General features: G+C 45.6%; 1 protein-coding gene across 1 annotated transcript in view; it reads right to left on the reverse strand.

The window, feature by feature from the left end:
- Positions 1–21,313, reverse strand: part of ANKRD6 (ankyrin repeat domain 6) — a 249,225-nt gene that overhangs the window by 50,378 nt on the left and 177,534 nt on the right. Inside the window, exons 10-12 of the mRNA XM_029595416.1 lie at positions 17,640–17,744; positions 14,648–14,788; positions 6,884–7,054 (exon numbers count right to left, since the gene is read on the reverse strand). Of these exons, the coding sequence (XP_029451276.1) occupies positions 6,884–7,054; positions 14,648–14,788; positions 17,640–17,744 (417 nt within the window). The remainder of the gene's footprint in view (positions 1–6,883; positions 7,055–14,647; positions 14,789–17,639; positions 17,745–21,313) is intronic.

Here is a 21,313-nt window from a genome sequence, read left to right on the forward strand (position 1 = left end):
TGTGCACCCTCCGACTTAATATCATGGCGATATTAAGTCGGAGGTCCCCAAAGTAAAAAAAAAAAAGTAAAAAAATAAAAAAATTTGAATTCAGCCCGCGGCTGTCGAGTTTGAAAACCGGACGCTCAATTTTGCCGGCGTCGGGTTTCTGAGCCCGTGGCTGTCAGTGGGCTCGAGAACCGATGCCGGCAAAATTGAGCGTCGGCTGTCAAACCCGCTGACAGCCGCCGCTCCTGACAAAAAGGAGGCGCTAGGGACGCGCTAGTGTCCCTAGCGCCTCCTTTTCCCCGTTTTTCCCGCGTCACCTCATTTAAATACTGAATCGCCCGCACCGGCGAGGGGCCGGTGTGCGTGCCGGGAGAGCGGGCGTTCGTCCGCTCTCCCACGGTCTTACAGTATCGACCTGTATATCTCAGTTTCTCTACAGCTCAGCCATCCTGGGATCGCTGTTCCAGTACCTGAGGGACTACAGCCCAGCCAGGCCCTTCCAGCTCACTACTGCCACCTCTGGTGGTTCACTATACAGTTTAATAAAAGATCTAGTGTGTCTGTCTCCCAACTCTGGCCCCTCTCGGGATCTTCCCCCGTGGGCGTGGTCATCTGCCACCGGCCCAAGGATCCACCCACAAGTATCACAAATAATAACAGGGATGGCCCATGAAGGAACCAAACACCTCAGGGAGCGTCTTTTAACTTCTCCTTTTCTGTCCCTTATTTCTTTCTTTTGCAGATCTGCACCTCTACCAACTACTGAGGGACTGCAGTTGGCACTCTCGGTTATGTAGCAGTGCCTCAAAGTTTTTTAGTTTTACGTTTTACAACCCTATCTGCTGGTAGGGATGCAAAAACCCTCTTGTCTGGACTGATCTGAGGTACGAACAGGAATACCAGTTTGCACAACAATTCCGATTAGGCTAACGAAGAAAAATGAAAGGCCAGGGCGTAAAGAAACTTTCAGCCCGATACTGTAAAACCGTGGGAGAGCGGACGAACGCCCACTCTCCCGGCGCACGCACCGGCCCTTCGCCGGTGCGAGCTATCCAGTATGCTCCAGCATGCAAATTAGGCGACGCGGTGCAAACGAGGGAAAGGAGGCGCTAGGGACACTAGCGCGTCCCTAGCGCCTCCTTTTGGCCTGGAGCGGTGGCTGTCAGCGGGTTTGACAGCCGACGCTCAATTTTGGCGGCGTCGGTTCTCGAGCCCGCTGACAGCCACGGGCTCGGAAACCGGACGCCGGCAAAATTGAGCGTCCGGTTTTCGGCCCGACAGCCACGGGCCGAATTCAAATTTATTTATTTTTTTTTTTTTTACTTTTTTTTACTTTTGGGGACCTCCGACTTAATATCGCTATGATATTAAGTCGGAGGGTGCACAGAAAAGCAGTTTTTACTGCTTTTCTGTGCACTTTCCTGGCGCGGAAGAAATTAGCGCCGACCTTTGGGTCGGCGCTAATTCTTAAGAGTAAAATGTGCGGCTTGGCTGCACATTTTACTTACTGGATCCCGCGCGCATACCTAATAGGGCCATCAACATGCATTTGCATGTTGAGGGTGCTATTAGGTGCAGCGGGTGGGCCGCGTGTTTTTTCCCTTACCGAATAAGGGGTAAGGGAAAATGCGCGTCCAGAGCAGGCTGACAGTGCGCTCCGACAGACCAGCACACTTTACTGTATCGACCTGATTGTTAGGTTTTCAAAACAGAGGGGAGAGTCTGTTAAACCTCACCTTGCTCACCTTCCATGTTTCCCTAGCCTGCTCTACTCCCTAGCATCCTGCTTCCCACCCCTCCACCCACCCATGCCATCCTCAAAACCTCCTGCAAATGAGTTTCAACTGTGGTATCTCTACTCTTGCTGAGATGCAATTTGACGTAGGCGGTTCTTTGGCCTGCTAATTTGAAATGCTAACTTAAAATGGATCTACTGCTGTTGATTTCTGAATGAGAGGAGGTTGTTAGCATATGCTTTGGCCAATCTTAGTCAGCCAGCAGTCAGAAAAAGTGTTCAAATCCATTCTAAGTCTCATTAATTGCATATTCTCGCTTCCCTCTCAGTGGCTGCTCTTTACCTGATGCTGAGTTTTGCTCTCCATCTGTCCCAGTTTTGCATTCATCTGATCCTGCACTGTACCAAAACTCGGCCTTAATCTCTTCCTTGGTGGCCTCCAGCTGATTCTCCAGTTTACTAAGCAATGGCTACAGCACCGGCATCCATTGATCGGCGCCTGGAAAGGAAAAAAAAAAGTCAAGGCCCCAGAAGTAGTTTACCAAGATACCTAGAGTCTTGGGAGCTATCAGCAGTGCTGGAGCTGAAAACAGATGCAACTGAGTCGGGGAGGGGGAGAGGCTGCAAAGCACCCCACGAACATTACCCCTCTGTGCAGGTCTGTCAAGAATCTTGTTCTTTTTCTGATGTCTTTGTCTGACTCGGCACTTAAAACGTAAAGAGCAATGCAATAGGCAGGGGGAGAACGGTCATCTTATAAATACAGAAACTGACAGCAGATTAACGTCACCGGGGTTCTACTCTTTCCCCTGACCTATTTCAACAGCACAGAAAAGACATGATCTCCAGCTTTACTCGTGCTTACCCACAAGGCAAGCATCCTCTGTGCCTGTGCCGTCCCTTTTCTGAATGTCACTATTTTTGTGGTCCTCGGCCCTGCCAGGCTCTCCTTAATGTCCTCCCCCCCCACTTTAAGAGACTTGGGTACACCTGACGTGCAGGACTCTTCCTTTCAGCTCTTATATAAACCATACCCTCAGATCATCACCGGCGTCCAGGTGGCCACCTTTCCTGGGCATCAGAAACCTTCCCCCAGGTGAGAAGAGAGGCAGGAAATACCACCAGGTCTCCCTAGTCTGCCCGGTTTCCCTATCTTCTAGAATACGGCAGACTCTGCTTGGTAGCCGGCTTTATTCTCAATTTCCCACCACTAAGGGGATCCATATTCAAAGGGTTTTGTCTGGTAAGTCATTACCTGGATTAAAAAAGATTGTGTGTGTGTGTGTGTATGGGGGGGGGGGGGGTGTTGCATTCTGGGGGCAGGGCTTAAAACTTAGCCAGGTAAAGTCTGGTTGTGGAGGAGAGCAGATCTAAAGCTATCTGGGTAACTCATCCAGATAACTTTATGGTGGCCTAACAGGTAGGGGTGTGGCATTTGCTCGACGTTTTGGCAATCTGCAACGTATGTGTCCCTATTCGTTGTATTCGTGGGGTCACAAAAACGTATGGCGAACCCCCATGAATACAACGTATCTAAGCAAATAAACTCCCCACCCTCCTGACCCCCCCCAAGACTGCCAAAAAGTCCCTGGTGGTCCAGTCGGGGGTCCTGGAGCGATCTCTCTGCAATCGAGGCCGTTGGCTGCCGGTATTCAAAATGGCGGCCGAGAGCCTTTGCCCTTACTATGTCACAGGGCGGCTACCGTGCCATTGGTCTGCCCCTGTCACATGGTAAGAACAGTAAGAAAATGCCATACTGGGTCAGACCAAGGGGTCCATCAAGCCCAGCATCCTGTTTCCACGTGGGCCAATCCAGGCCATAAGAACCTGGCAAGTACGCCAAAAAACTAAGTCTATTCCATGTAACCATTGCTAATGGCAGTGGCTATTTCTCTAAGTGAACTTAATAGCAGGTAATGGACTTCTCCTCCAAGAACTTAGCCAATCCTTTTTTAAACACAGCTATACTAACTGCACGAACCACATTCTCTGGCAACAAATTCCAGAGTTTAATTGTGCGTTGAGTAAAAAAGAACTTTCTCCGATTAGTTTAAATGTGCCCCATGCTAACTTCATGGAGTGTCCCCTAGTCTTTCTACTATCCGAAAGAGTAAATAACCGATTCACATCTACCCGTTCTAGACCTCTCATGATTTTAAACACCTCTATCTATCATATCCCCCCTCAGTCGTCTCTTCTCCAAGCTGAAAAGTCCTAACCTCTTTAGTCTTTCCTCATAGGGGAGTTGTTCCATTCCCCTTATCATTTTGGTAGCCCTTCTCTGTACCTTCTCCATCGCAATTATATCTTTTTTGAGATGCGGCGACCAGAATTGTACACAGTATTCAAGGTGCGGTCTCACCATGGAGCGATACAGAGGCATTATGACATTTTCCGTTTTATTCATCATTCCTTTTCTAATAATTCCCAACATTCTGTTTGCTTTTTTGACTGCCGCAGCACACTGAACCGACGATTTCAATGTGTTATCCACTATGACACCTAGATCTCTTTCTTGGGTTGTAGCACCTAATATGGAACCCAACATCGTGTAATTATAGCATGGGTTATTTTTCCCTATATGCATCACCTTGCACTTATCCACATTAAATTTCATCTGCCATTTGGATGCCCAATTTTCCAGTCTCACAAGGTCTTCCTGCAATTTATCACAATCTGCTTGTGATTTAACTACTCTGAACAATTTTGTGTCATCTGCAAATTTGATTATCTCACTCGCCGTATTTCTTTCCAGATCATTTATAAATATATTGAACAGTAAGGGTCCCAATACAGATCCCTGAGGCACTCCACTGTCCACTCCCTTCCACTGAGAAAATTGCCCATTTAATCCTACTCTCTGTTTCCTGTCTTTTAGCCAGTTTGCAATCCACGAAAGGACATCGCCACCTATCCCATGACTTTTTACTTTTCCTAGAAGCCTCTCATGAGGAACTTTGTCAAACGCCTTCTGAAAATCCAAGTATATTATATCTACCGGTTCACCTTTATCCACATGTTTATTAACTCCTTCAAAAAAGTGAAGCAGATTTGTGAGGCAAGACTTGCCCTGGGTAAAGCCATGCTGACTTTGTTCCATTAAACCATGTCTTTCTATATGTTCTGTGATTTGATGTTTAGAACACTTTCCACTATTTTTCCTGGCACTGAAGTCAGGCTAACCGGTCTGTAGTTTCCTGGATCGCCCCTGGAGCCCTTTTTAAATATTGGGGTTATATTTGCTATCCTCCAGTCTTCAGGTACAATGGATGATTTTAATGATAAGTTACAAATTTTTACTAATAGGTCTGAAATTTCATTTTTTAGTTCCTTCAGAACTCTGGGGTGTATACCATCCGGTCCAGGTGATTTACTACTCTTCAGTTTGTCAATCAGGCCTACCACATCTTCTAGGTTCACCGTGATTTGATTCAGTCCATCTGAATCATTACCCATGAAAACCTTTTCCATTACGGGTACCTCCCCAACATCCTCTTCAGTAAACACCGAAGCAAAGAAATCATTTAATCTTTCCGCGATGCCTTATCTTCTCTAAGTGCCCCTTTAACCCCTCGATCATCTAACGGTCCAACTGACTCCCTCACAGGCTTTCTGCTCCTACCATGTGACAGGGGCCGACCAATGTGACAGGCTCCTACCATGTGACAGGGGCCGACCAATCCTGTGACATAGTGAGGGCAAAGGCTATCGGCGCCATTTTGAATACCGGCAGCTGACAGCCCGAGTGCAGGAGATCGCGCCAGGACTCCCCGCTGGACCACCAGGGCCTTTTGGTAAGTCTTGGGGGGGTCAGGAGGGTGGGGGTTGTAGATAATTAAATTGAAAGGGTTGGGATGGGGTTTTATTTTGGGAAACAAATACATACGTAACTAATGAACGGATCGGGGTCCCCCGAGAACGGATGCAACGGATTTGGCTCCCCACGAATACGAATACCGAATGGGACGAATCCGTCCCTGCTGCACATCCCTACTATACAAGTGGACAAGGTGATGACAAAAGCCAGGATTCTTGGATGCATAGAGAGAGGAGTGGTCAGCAGGAAAAAGGGAGGCGATATTGCCCCTGTGTTAGGTCCCTGGTGAGACCTCACTTGGAATATTGTGTACTATTCTGGAGACCGCCCCTTCAAAAGGTTCAAACAGGATGGAGTCGGTCCAGAGGGTGGCTACTAAAATGGTCAGTAGTTTTCGTTTTAAAGCACATGGGGCTAGACTTAATGATCTAAATGTATATCCTAGATGGAAGGCAAGATAGGGGAGATAGACGTTCAACTCAAAGGTTTCCATGCACAGGAGCTGCGCCTTTTTCAATGGGGGTCATGAGATAAGGATGAAAGGGGGGTAGACTCAGGAGTAATCTTAGGAAATATTTCTTTACAGAAAGGGTGGTGGATGGAAGGAACAGCCTCCCAGTGGAAGAGGTGAAGGCAAAAACAGCATCTGAATTCAAGAAAGCATGGGAGAAGTACAGAGGACGTCTCTGAAGGACTGGTAGGGATTGTAAAGCTGAAGCGGTGGTGTGGCTGTAATGGGTTATTTTTCTGCTATCATGTTTCCATGTTTCAGATAACTTGAAAGTTAGCCAGGTATATTCAGCAGGAAACGCATCCAGCTGAATAACCCAGCTAAAGTATACCCAGGTAACCTGCCACGCTCCAACCTGCACAATATTACCCTCTAAGCATCTTCTGAGCTCGTCTCCTGCCTTCTTTAACTCTGACAGTTTTCCTCTCCATTGCCTGCATTAGGAGGGCTTTCCCCAGGCACCTATTGCCCTTTCTGTAGAGAAATATTTTCTTGCATCTCTCTCAACGCTGTCCCCCAGCCTCATGCCCCCGACCCCTCGTTCAGGAATTTCTTTCTTTTTGGGAAAAGTGCTCGTCTTTCGTGCATTATCAATACCATCACGGGTATTTCAGCGTCTCGGTCATATCCATGATCTCCCATCCTGGGGGAGTAGGCCGTGCATGTTTTTCATGGAGGAGGCTGCATAACCGCCATGAGGAGAAGCTGAGAAAGTACAGGGCTGGGGGTGGGGGGGAACAGTCGGGAAATGGAGGAGACGCAGGGAAATTATAAACCGGGGGCCTGGATGCAGCTCAAACAAACCCTTTAGGTCTTTTTTCTGCTGGCTTACCTGCATTACTTTGCCATCTTTTGCCCGGTACAGAGTATACAGCTGGTAGGCTCTCATTTCATGAGGAGGTGTTGGAGATGGACAGCGATGCTTGCTTCGCCTTTTATGATTTTGGGGACCAGGATAAGCTTGCTGATCTGCTGGAGAAGTAGGGTCTGAGAGTGCTGTATGCTTCGAGAAAGCAAACAAACAATAAAAAAACAAAAAAACTCTTGTCAGGAAATAAAACTAAAACTTCTCATTAAATGGTCAATTCTGCCCTGGTATTCTGTGTTTGGAGTGAATTCTGGGTAATTCTGGCAGGACAGCGCAGAAGGGAGGCAGGAAGCAGAACTCACTCAGCACCCGCCACCACCCCAAATCCCACAGGACTCTTTAGCTGTTGCATGCCAGCTTTTTAAAATAACTGTTTGGTAATTTTAGAATTTCTGTTGTGCTGTACCCACTTCACCATAGCAATTTCTAAAACTTCAGAAAGCCACTGATTTTTTTTTTCACTAGGCACTACTGTTTCTGAAGGATCATTTTACCACTGACACTCAGTGCTTGGTTGGGAATTTTTAAGTTTTGTAATACTGTGGCAGCATCGGACTCTGTAATCCCGTATTGCCTGCTGCTCTGCAAAGCATCTGCATTACGTTGGTTCTGTGCTGTCCTCTGCATTGCCACAGACCCTCACAGTGGTCTGAAGCGGGTTATTTCAGTAAACAGATTACTTCCTTTGGTGCAGCTGGATCCAGGGCCATCGCAAGGTGTGGACAAGGGAGGCGACCACCCTGGACCCCACACCATGCTTTTGAGTCACTCTGCAAGCACAGGAGCCGGAAAGTGAAAGGGGAGGGAAGATGTTTTGTATAGCAACTGTCCTAGGTGACTTCCTTCCTCCAACAAAGCAGAAGAGCTGCGACTCTTTCTTAGAATAATGGCTGATACAGTTCAGAGGAATATAACTGCAATAAGTGCATGTTTTAAGCTCAGATTTGTTAAAAGGCGAGCCACTGAACATAAAATCCATAGGCTGCACCATGCCCCACAATCCCTAGTTATGCAACATTTCTGATTACAATCTGCTGTGGCCATGGTACACTGAAACGAGGCCTCTGTGTCCGATTTACCCACAAGAAAGCACAGGCAGCTGTTTCGCCAGCAATGCTTCATGTATGCAATAGATTTGTTTATGAAGATTATGTATTTTTTGCTGTCCACCTTAGGCTTCAATACTATCTTCTGCAAATAAATATGGAGGTCGATATTCAGCACAAGTTAGCCGGTTAAGTTCCAACTTAGCTGGCTTAAGTGTCATTGAATATTCAAGCTGCGCTGAGCAGCAGCCACTTACAGGCTGATACAGTATAGTGCGCTCCGATGGAGCGCACTGTTAACCTGCCATTGGACACGCATTTTCCCTTACCCCTTATTCAGTAAGGGGCGGAAAACACGCATCCAACCCGCCGAACCTAATAGTGTCCTCAACATGCAAATGCATATTGATGGCCCTATTAGGTATTTGCGCATGATTCAGTAAGTAAAATGTGCAGCCAAGCCGCACATTTTACTTTCAGAAAATAGTGCCTACCCAAAGGTAGGCGCTAATTTCTTCGGGCACCGGGAAAGTGGCGATATTAAGTCGGAGATCCTGAAGGGTAAAAAAAAAAAAAATTTTGAAGTCGGCCAGCGGCTGTCAGGTCGAAAACCGGACGCTCAATTTTGCCGGCATCTGGTTTCCGAACCCGTGGCTGTCAGCGGGCTCGAGAACAGACGCCGGCAAAATTGAGTGTCGGTTGTCAAACCCGCTGACAGCCGGCGCTCCGGGGCAAAAGGAGGCGCTAGGGACGCGCTAGTGTCCCTAACGCCTCCTTTTGCCCGTTTCTACCACCGGACCTAATTTAAATACTGGCATGTGGCCTGTGCGCGCGCTGGGAGAGTGGGCGTTCGCCCGCTCTCCCGCGGACTTTACTGAATCGGCCCATTAGGCAGCTAACTGTGTATCCGGATAAACAATTAACTTTGATAAATGAGGGGCGGGACATGAACACTCTGGGGTGGAGCTACTTATCCTGCTGACTTAGCAGGGTAAGTGCTGATTTTTAGCCTTGTCTGGTTTAGTTTGCTGGATAAATCTAGGACAGCTACATGGCTGTCCTACAGTTAAGATAGATAACCAGCTAAGCATAAGACAGCCAAGTATCCTTGGCAGCGCGGCTATCACAACTGAGTTAGGCAGGTAAGTTTATCTAGCTAACTTACTTGGCTGGACAGCAGATGAATATTGACCTTGTAACTCTTACATCATAAAGTATTGCAGAAAACAAGGTTAAAAACAGAGGGGGCCGTAATTCAGTTGTTAGGCAGCTGGAAAAGTTAACCGGATAAACTTATTCAGCTAATCTTGGTTTGAGAGATTCAGTTACACAGCCACATCACTGAATATACCCAACTATCTTAAAGTTAGCTCGATACATTTACCAGATTAACTTTAGGACCGCACTACAGCATGACGGGAGTGAACAAGGTAACTCATCCGGCTAACTTAACTCTGCCCAGAAACACTCACAGAACAACTCGGTTATCTAAGTTGTACCCAGCTAACCACTTAGCCAGATAACTTTGGGGTGATCAGCTAGCAGCAATTTTCAAATCCCGTCATTTCTCTGGCTAAGTCCAAACTTAGCAAATTCTCGAAGTGACCACCACCAGGGACAGTTTTTTTCAATAATCTACTCTTCCTAAAAAAAATTCTACTCTTCCTAAAAAAAAATGTTTCTTCAGGTTTTTTCAATAATTTTGAAAATCAGCAGATCCACAGGGTGTAGGTATATGAAGTAACAATTGAAGCTATATAAAGAAAATTCCTTGAGTAATTTATTTTAAAAAATACTCTTCACACAGCGAAGAGCAGTTTTTCTGCTTTTGATTCGATTTGGATTTAAGTCCAAACTTAGCCATGGCGCTGAATATCAACCTCGCAGTACCCACATATCAATTATATAAAGAACAAATCAGAGGTGTACAAATTCATTTTTAGGTAATTCATCCAAAGAAGAAATTTAGCCACTTCATTATTAAACATTTTTAATTCAAAAGTCACAACTGTGCCACCCTCCTTCTGAAGTCACCGGGGGGCTTGGGCTTAAAACGCTGTAGACCGGTGTGGTGCACACCCTCGTCACGTGCACAAAGGACTGCAGTAAAGGTGCTCGCCCCTTTGGCAGCTCAGGGCATGCGTTTTTTGGAACTGGTTGATCACAGCCTTCGGAAGCTTGACATCTGTCTGCCTCCTCTCTTTCTGATGTCCGCTGAGAGTGTGATTTATTTTTATTTGTATTTTTCCACTAAGTTGAAAGATTTTCCAGAAGTGTGTCTGGTTTTATCCTGTCTGGTTATTGAAAACTTCTGTAGCCGCTCAGAGAGTTATCTACCCAACCAAGCTGTGGTCAGCCTATCCCTCTAATTTTTGTAATGGGATGGCACAGCACCCTTGCTAATTGTAAATGCTGTAAGTACCCTGTGAGTGAATGCTGTTTGGTCCCTCTGGCAAAGCAGTCTTTGCTTCGTTCTCCTAATGAATATCCGTTTCATATCATGCTGCTGAGCACCCAGTCGGTTTCCAAAACAGGCCCGGTAATTCTTGACCTTTTGAAGGACAAAAACTCATATTGCCTTTGTATCATGGAGCCCTGGTTCACTGAGAGAGAGATGCAGTAGTAGTTAATCAGATTTGCCCACCAGACTATACAGCAATTTCTCAGCCACGACACAGCAGATGTGGTAGTGGATTTTTAAACATTTTTAATTTGAAGTCTTATTATGAGCTATTATTATTAGTAACCTCATTCACTGTAAGTATCTGTCTCTTATTGTCTTTCTGGTTTAATGACATAATTCTTCTCCTATTATTATGTTACTATTCGGTATGGAGATTGGTTGTAGGTTAACCATTATATTGGGTTGATTTCAATTTGCATATGGATTTGCATTCTTTACCATCAGCCTGAGAAATACTCTTGGAGCAATGTCTGTGCTGGACTGGGAGCTTCAAAGTAAAGGGCCCCACTCATAAATGGGGCCCTACGTTGGATTTGATTTTTGTGAATCCTCTTTTGATTGCTGGAGGATCCCATGGTTTGACTATTTTTTAGTTTCATGCCAACTGTCTATTCTTGATTTGGCTATTATTCATAAGAAAGCGGCTTTGTGTTGATCCCTATTTATTTCTAAACTAGCCGACTTTAACTCTTTTGATGTTACATGTGCTGTTGATAAACGTTACAAAAGATACTGACTTTTGATGAGTTACCTCTGATGAAGTTTGTGCAACCTAAGTGCAGTCAGATTGCCCCTGGTTTATCCCCATTTTAGAAGAATTGTAAGCAAGCGCTGCATAGACTAGAGCGATGCTGACATAAAACTGGTTAAAATAAGATCTTGGTGACCTACCAGCCTGCCTTAGCAAAACAGAAAATTATGGTAGATAAAGCAAAGAAAACCTTTTTTTTCTACAAAAATAGCTGAAGTAGGAAATGAGTTATTTCATTTAGTCATAAAACCGACCTCTCAATTTTCTGAAGATATTCCGGAGATATATTGTGTGTGATCTAAAATGCTGTGATGACTTTGCTCAATTTTTTCTTTAAGACAAAACCTCTAGTTTGTAGTCGATTTCATGTTTGCAGCTCTTCTCCATTAGTTCATCTCATTTCTGTTCCGCCTTTGTGGGATTCTCTCTCTCCTGTTTCCAGGGAAGACATTATCCAAATTATAGCTAAGCTGAACCTGTCTTTTTGCCCATTGACTCAGTACCCACCCAAGTCTGTTGAAGGTTCTATGGGAAGTCATGGGTGACCACCATGTTCTGAAAGCTGTTTTATTTGTATTTATTCTTGCCATTGCATTTGAAAAAGGCTTCTAGTCAACCACTGCTAAAGAAATCTTCTTTGGATCCTTCACTGTACAGTAACTATAGGTCTATTTCTTCTTTGCCTTTTTTTTTTTTTTTTTTTTTTTTTTAAAGATTATTGAAAGTGTGGTTTTGGTCCAGTTGGATGACTTTTTGGAGCAACTTGACATCTTAGATCAGTATCCGTTTGGCTCCTGGAAATTTTCTTGTACAGAAACCCTATTGTTATCCACTCTTGATACAATCCAACATGGGTTTGGCAGAGGAATATGTTACGTGATGGTGCTGCTTGACACCTCCGCTGCGTTTGATAACACTTAACCACAATGCTCTCTTCAATCATCTGGCAGAGACTGGGATAGTAGGTACTGTAGTTCATGGTTTACATCATACATGTTTCACTGCATACAAGTGTCCATCATTACCACCTCTTCTAGATGTTATAATGCGACAACTGGTTCTGCAAGTGTCCGTGCTCTCTGAAGTTCTCTTTAACACCTATATGGCCCCTCTGTGCAGGCTTCTTGCTAGAGTGGGTTTTTAACTATAGACTATATGCTGCTGATATTCAGTTTTTTGAACCCAAGCTGTTCTCCTGGTCTGCCACCAGCGACCTATTTAAAAACAGATTTTTGTCCATCAGAGCTTGGGTGACTCACAAGTTTCTAGACCTTAATTTAGACAAAACTGAAATCATGATCCTAAGCAGGTTTCCACCCAGTGATGCATCACCTTGCTTCAAACTTAGGACTTTGAAATTCAGGTTTTGTCATCCGTCCGAAATTTGTGCATTATTTTAGATCCTGACCCCTCAATGAGGTCTTGGATTAGGTTTATAGTCTAGACCCCCTTTTTTTTTTTTTTTTAATTGCGTATGCTTCGCTGTTGAAACCTTTGCTTTCGGCTGCTGATTTTCATTCAGCCTTGCAGGCTCTTGTTCTTACCGGAACGGACTATTGCAATTCTTTGCTCACTGGCATCCCTGCCAATGTGTTGAGGACTTTGCAGAATTCCACTGCGAGGGGTGGAGCATTAAGTACAGAGTTGTCATGTTAATTCACAAGCTGTTAAAAAAAAACAACATTGCTCCCTGGGTTAGTGCAATTTTGTGTATCCATGTGCAATCTCGCGCGCTTCGTTCTGCTAACAGCGGCCTGCTGGCAGTACCTTCATTTCGTAGAGGCTCAAGATCGGACTTTCTCTGTCGCTGGAACACACTCCCCAAACATCTTAGGACTATGGTTTGCACCTCTATGTTTAGAAAAGCTGTTGAGGCTTATTTTTTTAGGTGTGCCTTGGGGGAGGATGCATCTGGTGGAGGGACTAATTCTGTGCAGTGGACAGTCAGTCTCTCACTGGAATACTTATTGTACGTTTCTGCCCTTATAACATTGGGCGCTGTTATCCTTTTGTTTTCCTGTGTGTAGGAAGGCTATCTTAAGCTTCTTTTCTATCTTTAGGTCTCTGGTGACGAACACTGACCATACGAACACTGACCATACGAACACTGACCACACAAACCTAGGAGTAACCATCGACAGCCAACTCAACTTTAAACGACACATCTCCAATATAATCAAAGATGGATTTTTCAAACTTCAAACACTTAAAAAACTCAAACCTCTCCTCCAACCGCATGATTTCCGAACAGTACTGCAATCAATTATTTTCTCAAAACTCGACTACTGCAACTCCCTCCTCCTTGGACTTCCTGAAATCCACATCAAGCCCCTCCAAGTACTACAAAACGCCGCTGCCAGAATTATCACCAATCACAGAAAATCCTCCCACATCACACCCACTCTCAAAGACCTCCACTGGCTGCCCATCACACAAAGAATCCAGTATAAAACCCTCACCCTTCTTCACAAAAAAATAAACAACAACAGAATGGTCTGGCTAAACAACACCATCCAACCATATATCACACAAAGAAATCTCAGATCCTCCAACTCAGGTCTCCTCTCCATCCCAACTCTTAAAAATGCTCACCTCAATACAACACGCAAACGAGCCATTACAATAGCTGGCCCTACCCTGTGGAACTCCCTCCCCCCACAGCTCAGAAACGAACCCTCACCGCAAGTCTTTAAAAAAACAGCTCAAAACATGGCTGTTCTTGAAAGCATTCCCTCCTGAACCCCAACATCCTAAAATAAACGCTCTTGAAAGCCTTACCGCATAACTTCTACCCTGAACGAACACATAACCCCTCCTCCCCCTCTCTATCCTCCCTTTTTCCCTGTCCCCCACCCTACTCGTAACCAAGTCATATTGTACATATTGTATATAGGCTATATGCCACTTCTATATACCCACATTTAATATTTAATTTTAATTTTATTCATATGTTACAATGTTCCTTATATTAATTGTTTAATCAACTGTTATCTTGTTACAATGTAAAATAGGGCAGTTCCGGCTCTATTCAATCTGTTATCTGGAAACCGATGTGATATCTCGATCGAATGTCGGTATACAAAAGAAATAAATAAATAAAATAAATAATACGGCATTTGGGTTGGCATTTGACTTTTGTGCTGTCGACTTTGATTTTACATGTACTGGTTCTTTTGATTATGTATGTTTTTGAATGTGATCCACAGTGAACCATGGATATGAGCACAATACAAGTTTTGTTTTTTTTTTTAAATAAGTAAATGAGCAATCAATTGTTAATCCTATTTTTTTAAAATTATAAATGTTGAATTTATTACAGGAAAAAACTCACAAATTTTTTACATCACCTAGAAAAAACACACACAACAAACATTTAAAAATCTGTGTTGAACAACTCTTTATATAGCCAGTGTATAACTCTAAAAAGCAGTCACTTTCATACATATCAGTGTATCTCTCCTCCTTACCTTGTCTTTATCTTTTTTCTTCCTATTCTTCTTGAGCTTAGTCTCTGGAGATGTTGATTGAGGTTCTTCTTTCAGCTCGCTCTTCTGGTGTGGTGCTGCCTGCTCACTACTTTGAGTCTCATCTGCAGCTGAAACACTCCCCTACAATCCCAGCAAAGAGTAAAACAGAGACAGGGGCACTCAGTTGTTGTCCTCGGCTAGCAGCCTGTACTCTGCATTTTTAGATTCTGCCTTTTTAGATTCTGCCTTTTTAGATTCTGCCTTTTGACTCTGGGACTCGTGACTTCCTTTGTTCCCGGGCGCTCGCCCACCTGCAGTGCTTAATGACCACGCAAAACGTATCTTTGGGTAAAACTGGCCGCAGCTTTTATTTAACCATAACAGCACACAATGTAATCATAACAACCCACCACCCCGGGCCAATACATATATATATCTATTTATTGCCACACGTTCTGCCGGGACCACGCCCACCCCACGCCGCCTGCCGCGCTCCAAGCAAGGCGACTTCCGTTCACCGGCCCCCCGCCGCGTAGTAAGCAGGGGGGCCCTGCCTCCGGGCGTGGTCCCCCTTTTCTTCCGGCAATCTGCTTGTCAGCCCGCGGCTGATCCCTTTACCCTAAGTCCTATTGGCCCAGGTACCCGCCCCCAGCTGCGACATTGCGTTGCTCCCTTCTATCTCCGTCTCCTATCTCCATTACACCCTACAACTCATTACAGGGTGGGAGGGTGGGGAAACGGCTCTCCAGGGGAAAAAGGGCCGGCTGCCTCGAGGCACCGGCCCTTTAAACCCCGGCCGACGTCATCAGGCCGAGCCGGATGACGCAGGAACGCCCCCCAAGGGGCGGGATCCGGGCTTTGGCGTCATCGGGGCCGATGACGCCGGCCACAGGAACGCCCCTTGGAGGGGCGGCGTTTCGCATCGGCGCCGCCCCTCCCTCTGACGCTAGCCCCCGGAACGCCCCCACTGGGGGTGGCTCATGCCCCGACGTCATCGGGACGCGACGCGCTTCGCGGCGCGCCCCGATGACGTCACGCGACGCGCCCGGCAGTCCGGCCCTCCCCCAGGTAACCCGTGGGCTCCGATTAAATATCGGGCCCACCTAATCTCCTTTAAAGACGTTCTTTGCTCAGGTACCTGGCAATCACCTTCAAACATCAACATCAGGCCCGGTGGGGATAGGGGCTAAGTGGATTATAGTATGGAATTTAAGATTTGACTACTGACCTTTTTATATATGGGGATAAGTGGAATGTAATGGGGAGATTGTTTTATGTAAAGAATTGGGGGGAGGGAGCTAGAAATACTGTAGTGGTGATTGTTTTTCTTGTGGGATATTTGAGGTGGGGATAATTGGTGTGTTTGCAGGAATTAAGTATAGAGAATTTGTATTTTAACAACCCTGGCCCCTCTTGGTACTGAACTGCTATGGGGAGGATTCAGTGTTCATGGAAGATTTAGAGAATGTACGAATGTTTACGGGATATCAATATATGTACAAGTCGCTTCCTGTATCTCCTCGTGTCCCTGTTACAAATCAGTGAGGAGCTGCGCAGCCATGATGTGACCACTTCTGCCATGGCCCCTGGAACTGGACTGAGACCACCAACTCATTTCACATGGTGCCACCTTTACACGTCCTCATCAAACTGAGCTGAATTTGAACTGGCAATTGTTTAAGAGGACTGTGTATGTATCTGAATATTTATGAAAGATGAATGGATGAATCTTTTTCCACCACCCATCTTTCAATCCCACTCCCTCCCCAGACAGCAATAGCAAATTGGTCGGGAGAACTATCATTAGTCTAAGAGTTTGAGGGGTGCCACCTCCAAGTGGGTGAGCTGGGGGAGAGGGTGGAGCAGGGAGAAAAGAAAGCAAGAGGAGGGTGTGGGGACAGTGGGACACAGCAAGAGTAGAGAGAGAAGGGGGAAGGAGAGCAATAAAAGGGGTGTGGGGATCGGTGGAATGGAAGGGGAACAGGGGATGGGAGAGAGAGGATAGGGCTGGAAGCAGGAGAGGGGCATGAGCACAAGAAGAAAGGGGGAAGAGAGGCCTGGTCACTGCTTTTGGAGGGGTTGAGGCTGCTGAGCCTTTGTTGATTTTCTTATGGGGATAGGCCTCTCTGCTCTGCCACCAGCCCCTTCCATCCTGTTCCCAAACCTCTCCTTCCTCCCTCACTTCAGCACCCCACCTCTCATCCCCATTCCCCTCTTCTCTCTTCAGCCCGTTTTTTCTCCACTCAGCCCCCTCTCTCCCCACCCTTGCTTTCTACTCCTGCTCCGTTACCCCCTCCTCTTCCTCCATCTCCTTTCCTCTGCTCCCACCCTTCTCCCTCCTCTTTCTTCTTCCTCCAGTCCCCAGCTTTAGCACCAGAAGACAAATGATGAAGGCTTGGAGGCCCCAACATAACATCAATTTCCGCTAGGGCTGCCGAGCTTCTGTTGTTTTTCTTGTGGGGGGAGAATGTAGCTGTGAGCCCTGGCCCCTGCCCCCAACCAAAAAGGTGTTCTGCTGCCCCTGACACCCCCTAAAGAATATTACGGATGTGCATTTGTTTGAAAATGAAATGAAAAAATGCAGCCAAGTTTCAAATGAAAGAAAACAAACGCCTGCAAAAATTTGCATTTTTTTTTTTCTCTTGCATTTTGGCAAACAGGATGCACTATTTGCCAAAACAAAAGCAAAACAAAAGCAGCTCCCCCGACAATATAAAGTTTGGTTAAAACCTCCCCCAATGAAACAAATCAAAACAAAACGTTTTGGCCTGCACACCCCTAAAGAGAACCCACACTGAATATGGACGACACAGTTTAAAATCCACTTCGTCTACGAGTTTGGTTTATTTGTTAACCCTGCAAAACAAATGTATTTGGGAGTGACCGAGGACTAAAAGATGAGTGACTTTGCATTTCAGGCTATGGCAGTTCTTCACTGCACATGTAGTTGGGTTTTTTTTTACCACTTTGTCTGGGTAGGAGTCTGGCTTACCTTGCTCTGTACCACCTCTTCCCTTGGTACAGACTGGGCTCGTCTTTCTTCTTTAAGCCTCTCTCTCTTCTTCCTCAGGCTCCGTCCACGGCTGAAGTGCAAAACCTAGAACGAGGGCAACATTTCCAGTAATGTTACTGCTGTATCCATTAGTACCCGCGCCTTCTATGGCAACAGGATGCAAGTTCAGTAAGCAAGAACTGAGGCTCCTGCACAGACTTTAGTATATAAACGCTTATCTACATAAGAACATTATGCCTGTACCTTCTCCATCGCAATTATATCTTTTTTGAGATGTGGCGACCAGAATTGTATACAGTATTCAAGGTGCGGTCTCACCATGGAGAGATACAGAGGCATTATGACATTTTCCGTTTTATTCACCATTCCCTTTCTAATGAGGTTCAGCAAACTGCTGCCAAGCTGGTTCCCATACTAGCAAGTTTCTTTACTATTCATTGACCAATAATAACCCAAACGATAGAGTTTTTCCCCTTACGCAATGTAATTTATGTAGCCCGTACAATACAGGCTGCAGTGGAGTTTACAGAGAACACCACAGCTATGGGACTTTTAACGACCATTAGCTTATGCCAAACCATCTGAAAGGTGGTACCATCAGCAGCAGAGTGAAGAGCCATACTGGAGATTAGGTTCAAACTCAGCCAACGGAAACCACCACCACCATAAAGTGCTGCTATTTTGTGGATAAGCTGGTACCTTTTCTGATTTTGTTATATTCATGAGAAACTGGGGGGGCACCACTAGAGCTGGTTGCCGGATGGATGTGTAAGAGATCTCTCTGAAGAGCAAGATAAAAACCAGCAAACCCAGAAGTCATGTGATGCACTGAGACAGGACGGACGTGTGCTGGGCTCTCTCTGGGGGCCCTCTCCTGGTCTCTGATGAAAGCTGGTGAATATTCTCTTTACCCAATGCTTTACTGACCTGCTAATGGGAGAAACAGTTCTGTAGAGCATTATCGCTGCATTTTATAGCTGTGGGATCACAGCGAGGGCGACAAAATCTTTGCGCAAAGACAAGGATAGGCCGAAGAGAAGTGAAGGCAAGGTGGCGGAGCCAGCAGAAGCAGGCCTAGCTTCGGAAAGCACGGATCAGCTTATAACGGAGGTGGCGGCGGCTGTCTCAAAAGCTTTGGAAGGCAAGTTTCAGCAGATCTTTGAGTGCATGGAAAGGCTCAGCTCACAACTTGGCGAGATCAAAAGGAACGTGACAGCCACAGAATCTTACGCGTCAGGCTTGTAAGATCGGGTGCAGATTTTGGAAGCAGCTCTTGAGACGAGTCAGAAGGAGAATAAATCACTCTCCGAGAAAGTAGACGACTTTGAAAACGGATCAAGAAGGAATAACATACGCTTGGTGGGCATATCTGACAAACTGGATGCCTGGAATGCCCTCCCAGAAGAGGTGGTGAAGATGAGAACAGTTAACGAATTCTAAGCAGCAGGGGATAAACACCGTGGATCCCTAAAGGCTTGAAGAAAGGGATGGTACAACATCTCTGCAAGGGGGTATCCTGCATGGAGCGGCATTTACTACCCATAACAGAACTTATGGGGCGTAACTTGCACAGAAAGGCAGTTACTACCATAAGCAAAATGCTAGGTAGACTGGATGGACCATTTGGTCTTTACCTGCCATCATTACTATGTTATTATGTAAGTGACTGATGCTGAATTAGCGTCGTTGTTGGAAACCTGGCTAGTAAAGCCTCTGGACCTGCACTCCCGGCATGGCCCGCTGTGGGCAGACAGAGCACACAGGGAGGGCCCAGCAAAGCAAAATGTGGACCGGCCATGCGTACTGGTAGCCCGGATTTTGAATTTTGTCCATAAAGTGAAAGTCCTTAAAGCATACAGGTGATGTGGTGAGTTGCTCTATGAGGGCAAGAAGTTTCTCTTGTTTCAAGACTACTCAGCAGCTGTTGCTGAAAAAAAGGAAGGCTTTTGCACCAGTCTGCACGCAATAAAAAAAACAAAAAAAAAAACCAGCTGCGCATCACGCTCCTCTTCCCAGCCCGACTCAAAGTGCTTCACCAGGGGAAACATGTTATGTTGGAATCAAGTGAGGAGGCACGCCTGTTTCTACACAATTTGGGCTCTACCTAACGTTCTTTGCTGATTTTTTTTTTTTTTTTTTTTTGCTCAGGACATTTTTATTTTTTTTTCTTCCACTTCTTCCAAAGGACTCCAGTTTGGAGAGCGATGGAATAGGTTTAATGATATGCCAGCAGCTCAGAATATTTTACTACTGCGGTTGCTGCTGCTTGTCCTGTTTGCTCAGTTCTATGTTAACTGTATTAATTCTCCTGCTTGTACTGATTGTTGGGCTTTGATGAATGGAGTTTAGGGGTGGGCTCCTTGAAGAAGATATATGGGGTGACTGATGGCAGTAAGGGTATGTAGTACACATACAATGGCTACATATCCTTCTAAAACATCCATCTTTTGTTGCCTTATAACATGGAAGTAAAATGCATTAAAACAGTGTTTTCCTTAGAAAAAAAACCCCCAAAACATGAAGTTGCTTGGCTGGATAAGTGTCCAAGCTTTCCTACCTCTGTAGCAATCCTAAATATTTAAAGCTCTGGTGTAACTAATCACCTTCAAAAGCACACACACACACCCCAAGGAGGTAATTTTCAAAGGAGTTACACATGTAAATGTAACATAATATCCTGGCAATTTTCAAAAGCCTATTTACGTTTGTAAAGTGCATGTGAACGTGTAGAACCTATTGACAATTCAATGGGATTTACTGAGCTATTTTCAAAAGACCACTTATATGCGTAAAGTGAATTTACGCATGTGAAACCCAGTTTAAGCATGTAAATCCTTTTCAAAATGATCCCCCTAAGTGAGCTGCCACCATCCCCCCACGTTAAACTGTACTGATTCCCACGACGGCAGGGTAAACGCAGCAGTATTTTGAGAGATTCCAGCGGGAGCAGAAGCTGATGATTCAGCAAAATTTATGGCGACATTACTGTCAAAGCTACTGGAAATTCAGCTTACGAAGACTTTGAAAATGAATACGTGCATAGCGCGCCTGCCTATAACAGCAGCCACAAATAATACCCGAGGCCAATGGTGATGTCCATCTTGAGATATCCCCAGCTATTGCAAAATCCTGAAAATGGTAAGGTATGAGTACCAGCCCGGTGGCTCACTAGCAGCGTGGCACGCTCGCCATGCAGAGCACCAGGTAACGTAATAACATAACTGATGATGGCAGATAAAAACTCAAATGGTTCTTTGAGTCTGCCCAGCGAGTTGCTAAGGGCAGTAACTGTTACTCCATGTAGGTTTGATCCTTAGGTCAGCCAGGGCTGGGGACACTGCAGAGACAGTGGTCACAGCTTCTGGGGGTGGGGGTGTGTGTGTGTGTGGGGGGGGGGGAGCAGTCATATAGTCATCACGTAACAGCGATATCTAGTGACCAAATTTAAGACACGACTGTAGTCCACGGCAGAGGACTGTCAGTGCAATGACCGCACCAAAGTGAGTTGGGGAGGGGGGAAAAAAAATCCCCAGTAGTTGCAAACGAAGGCTCACGGCACCGACCCCCAGACCTGGTTCTGACCGAGCTAGAAACCACTGGGGCGCTCCCTCTCCTCCCCCATGAAAAAGATACAGGCACCCGTATCACGGAAA

This window comes from Rhinatrema bivittatum, chromosome 3 (genome assembly GCF_901001135.1).
Source record: "Rhinatrema bivittatum chromosome 3, aRhiBiv1.1, whole genome shotgun sequence".
Lineage (NCBI taxonomy): Eukaryota > Metazoa > Chordata > Amphibia > Gymnophiona > Rhinatrematidae > Rhinatrema > Rhinatrema bivittatum.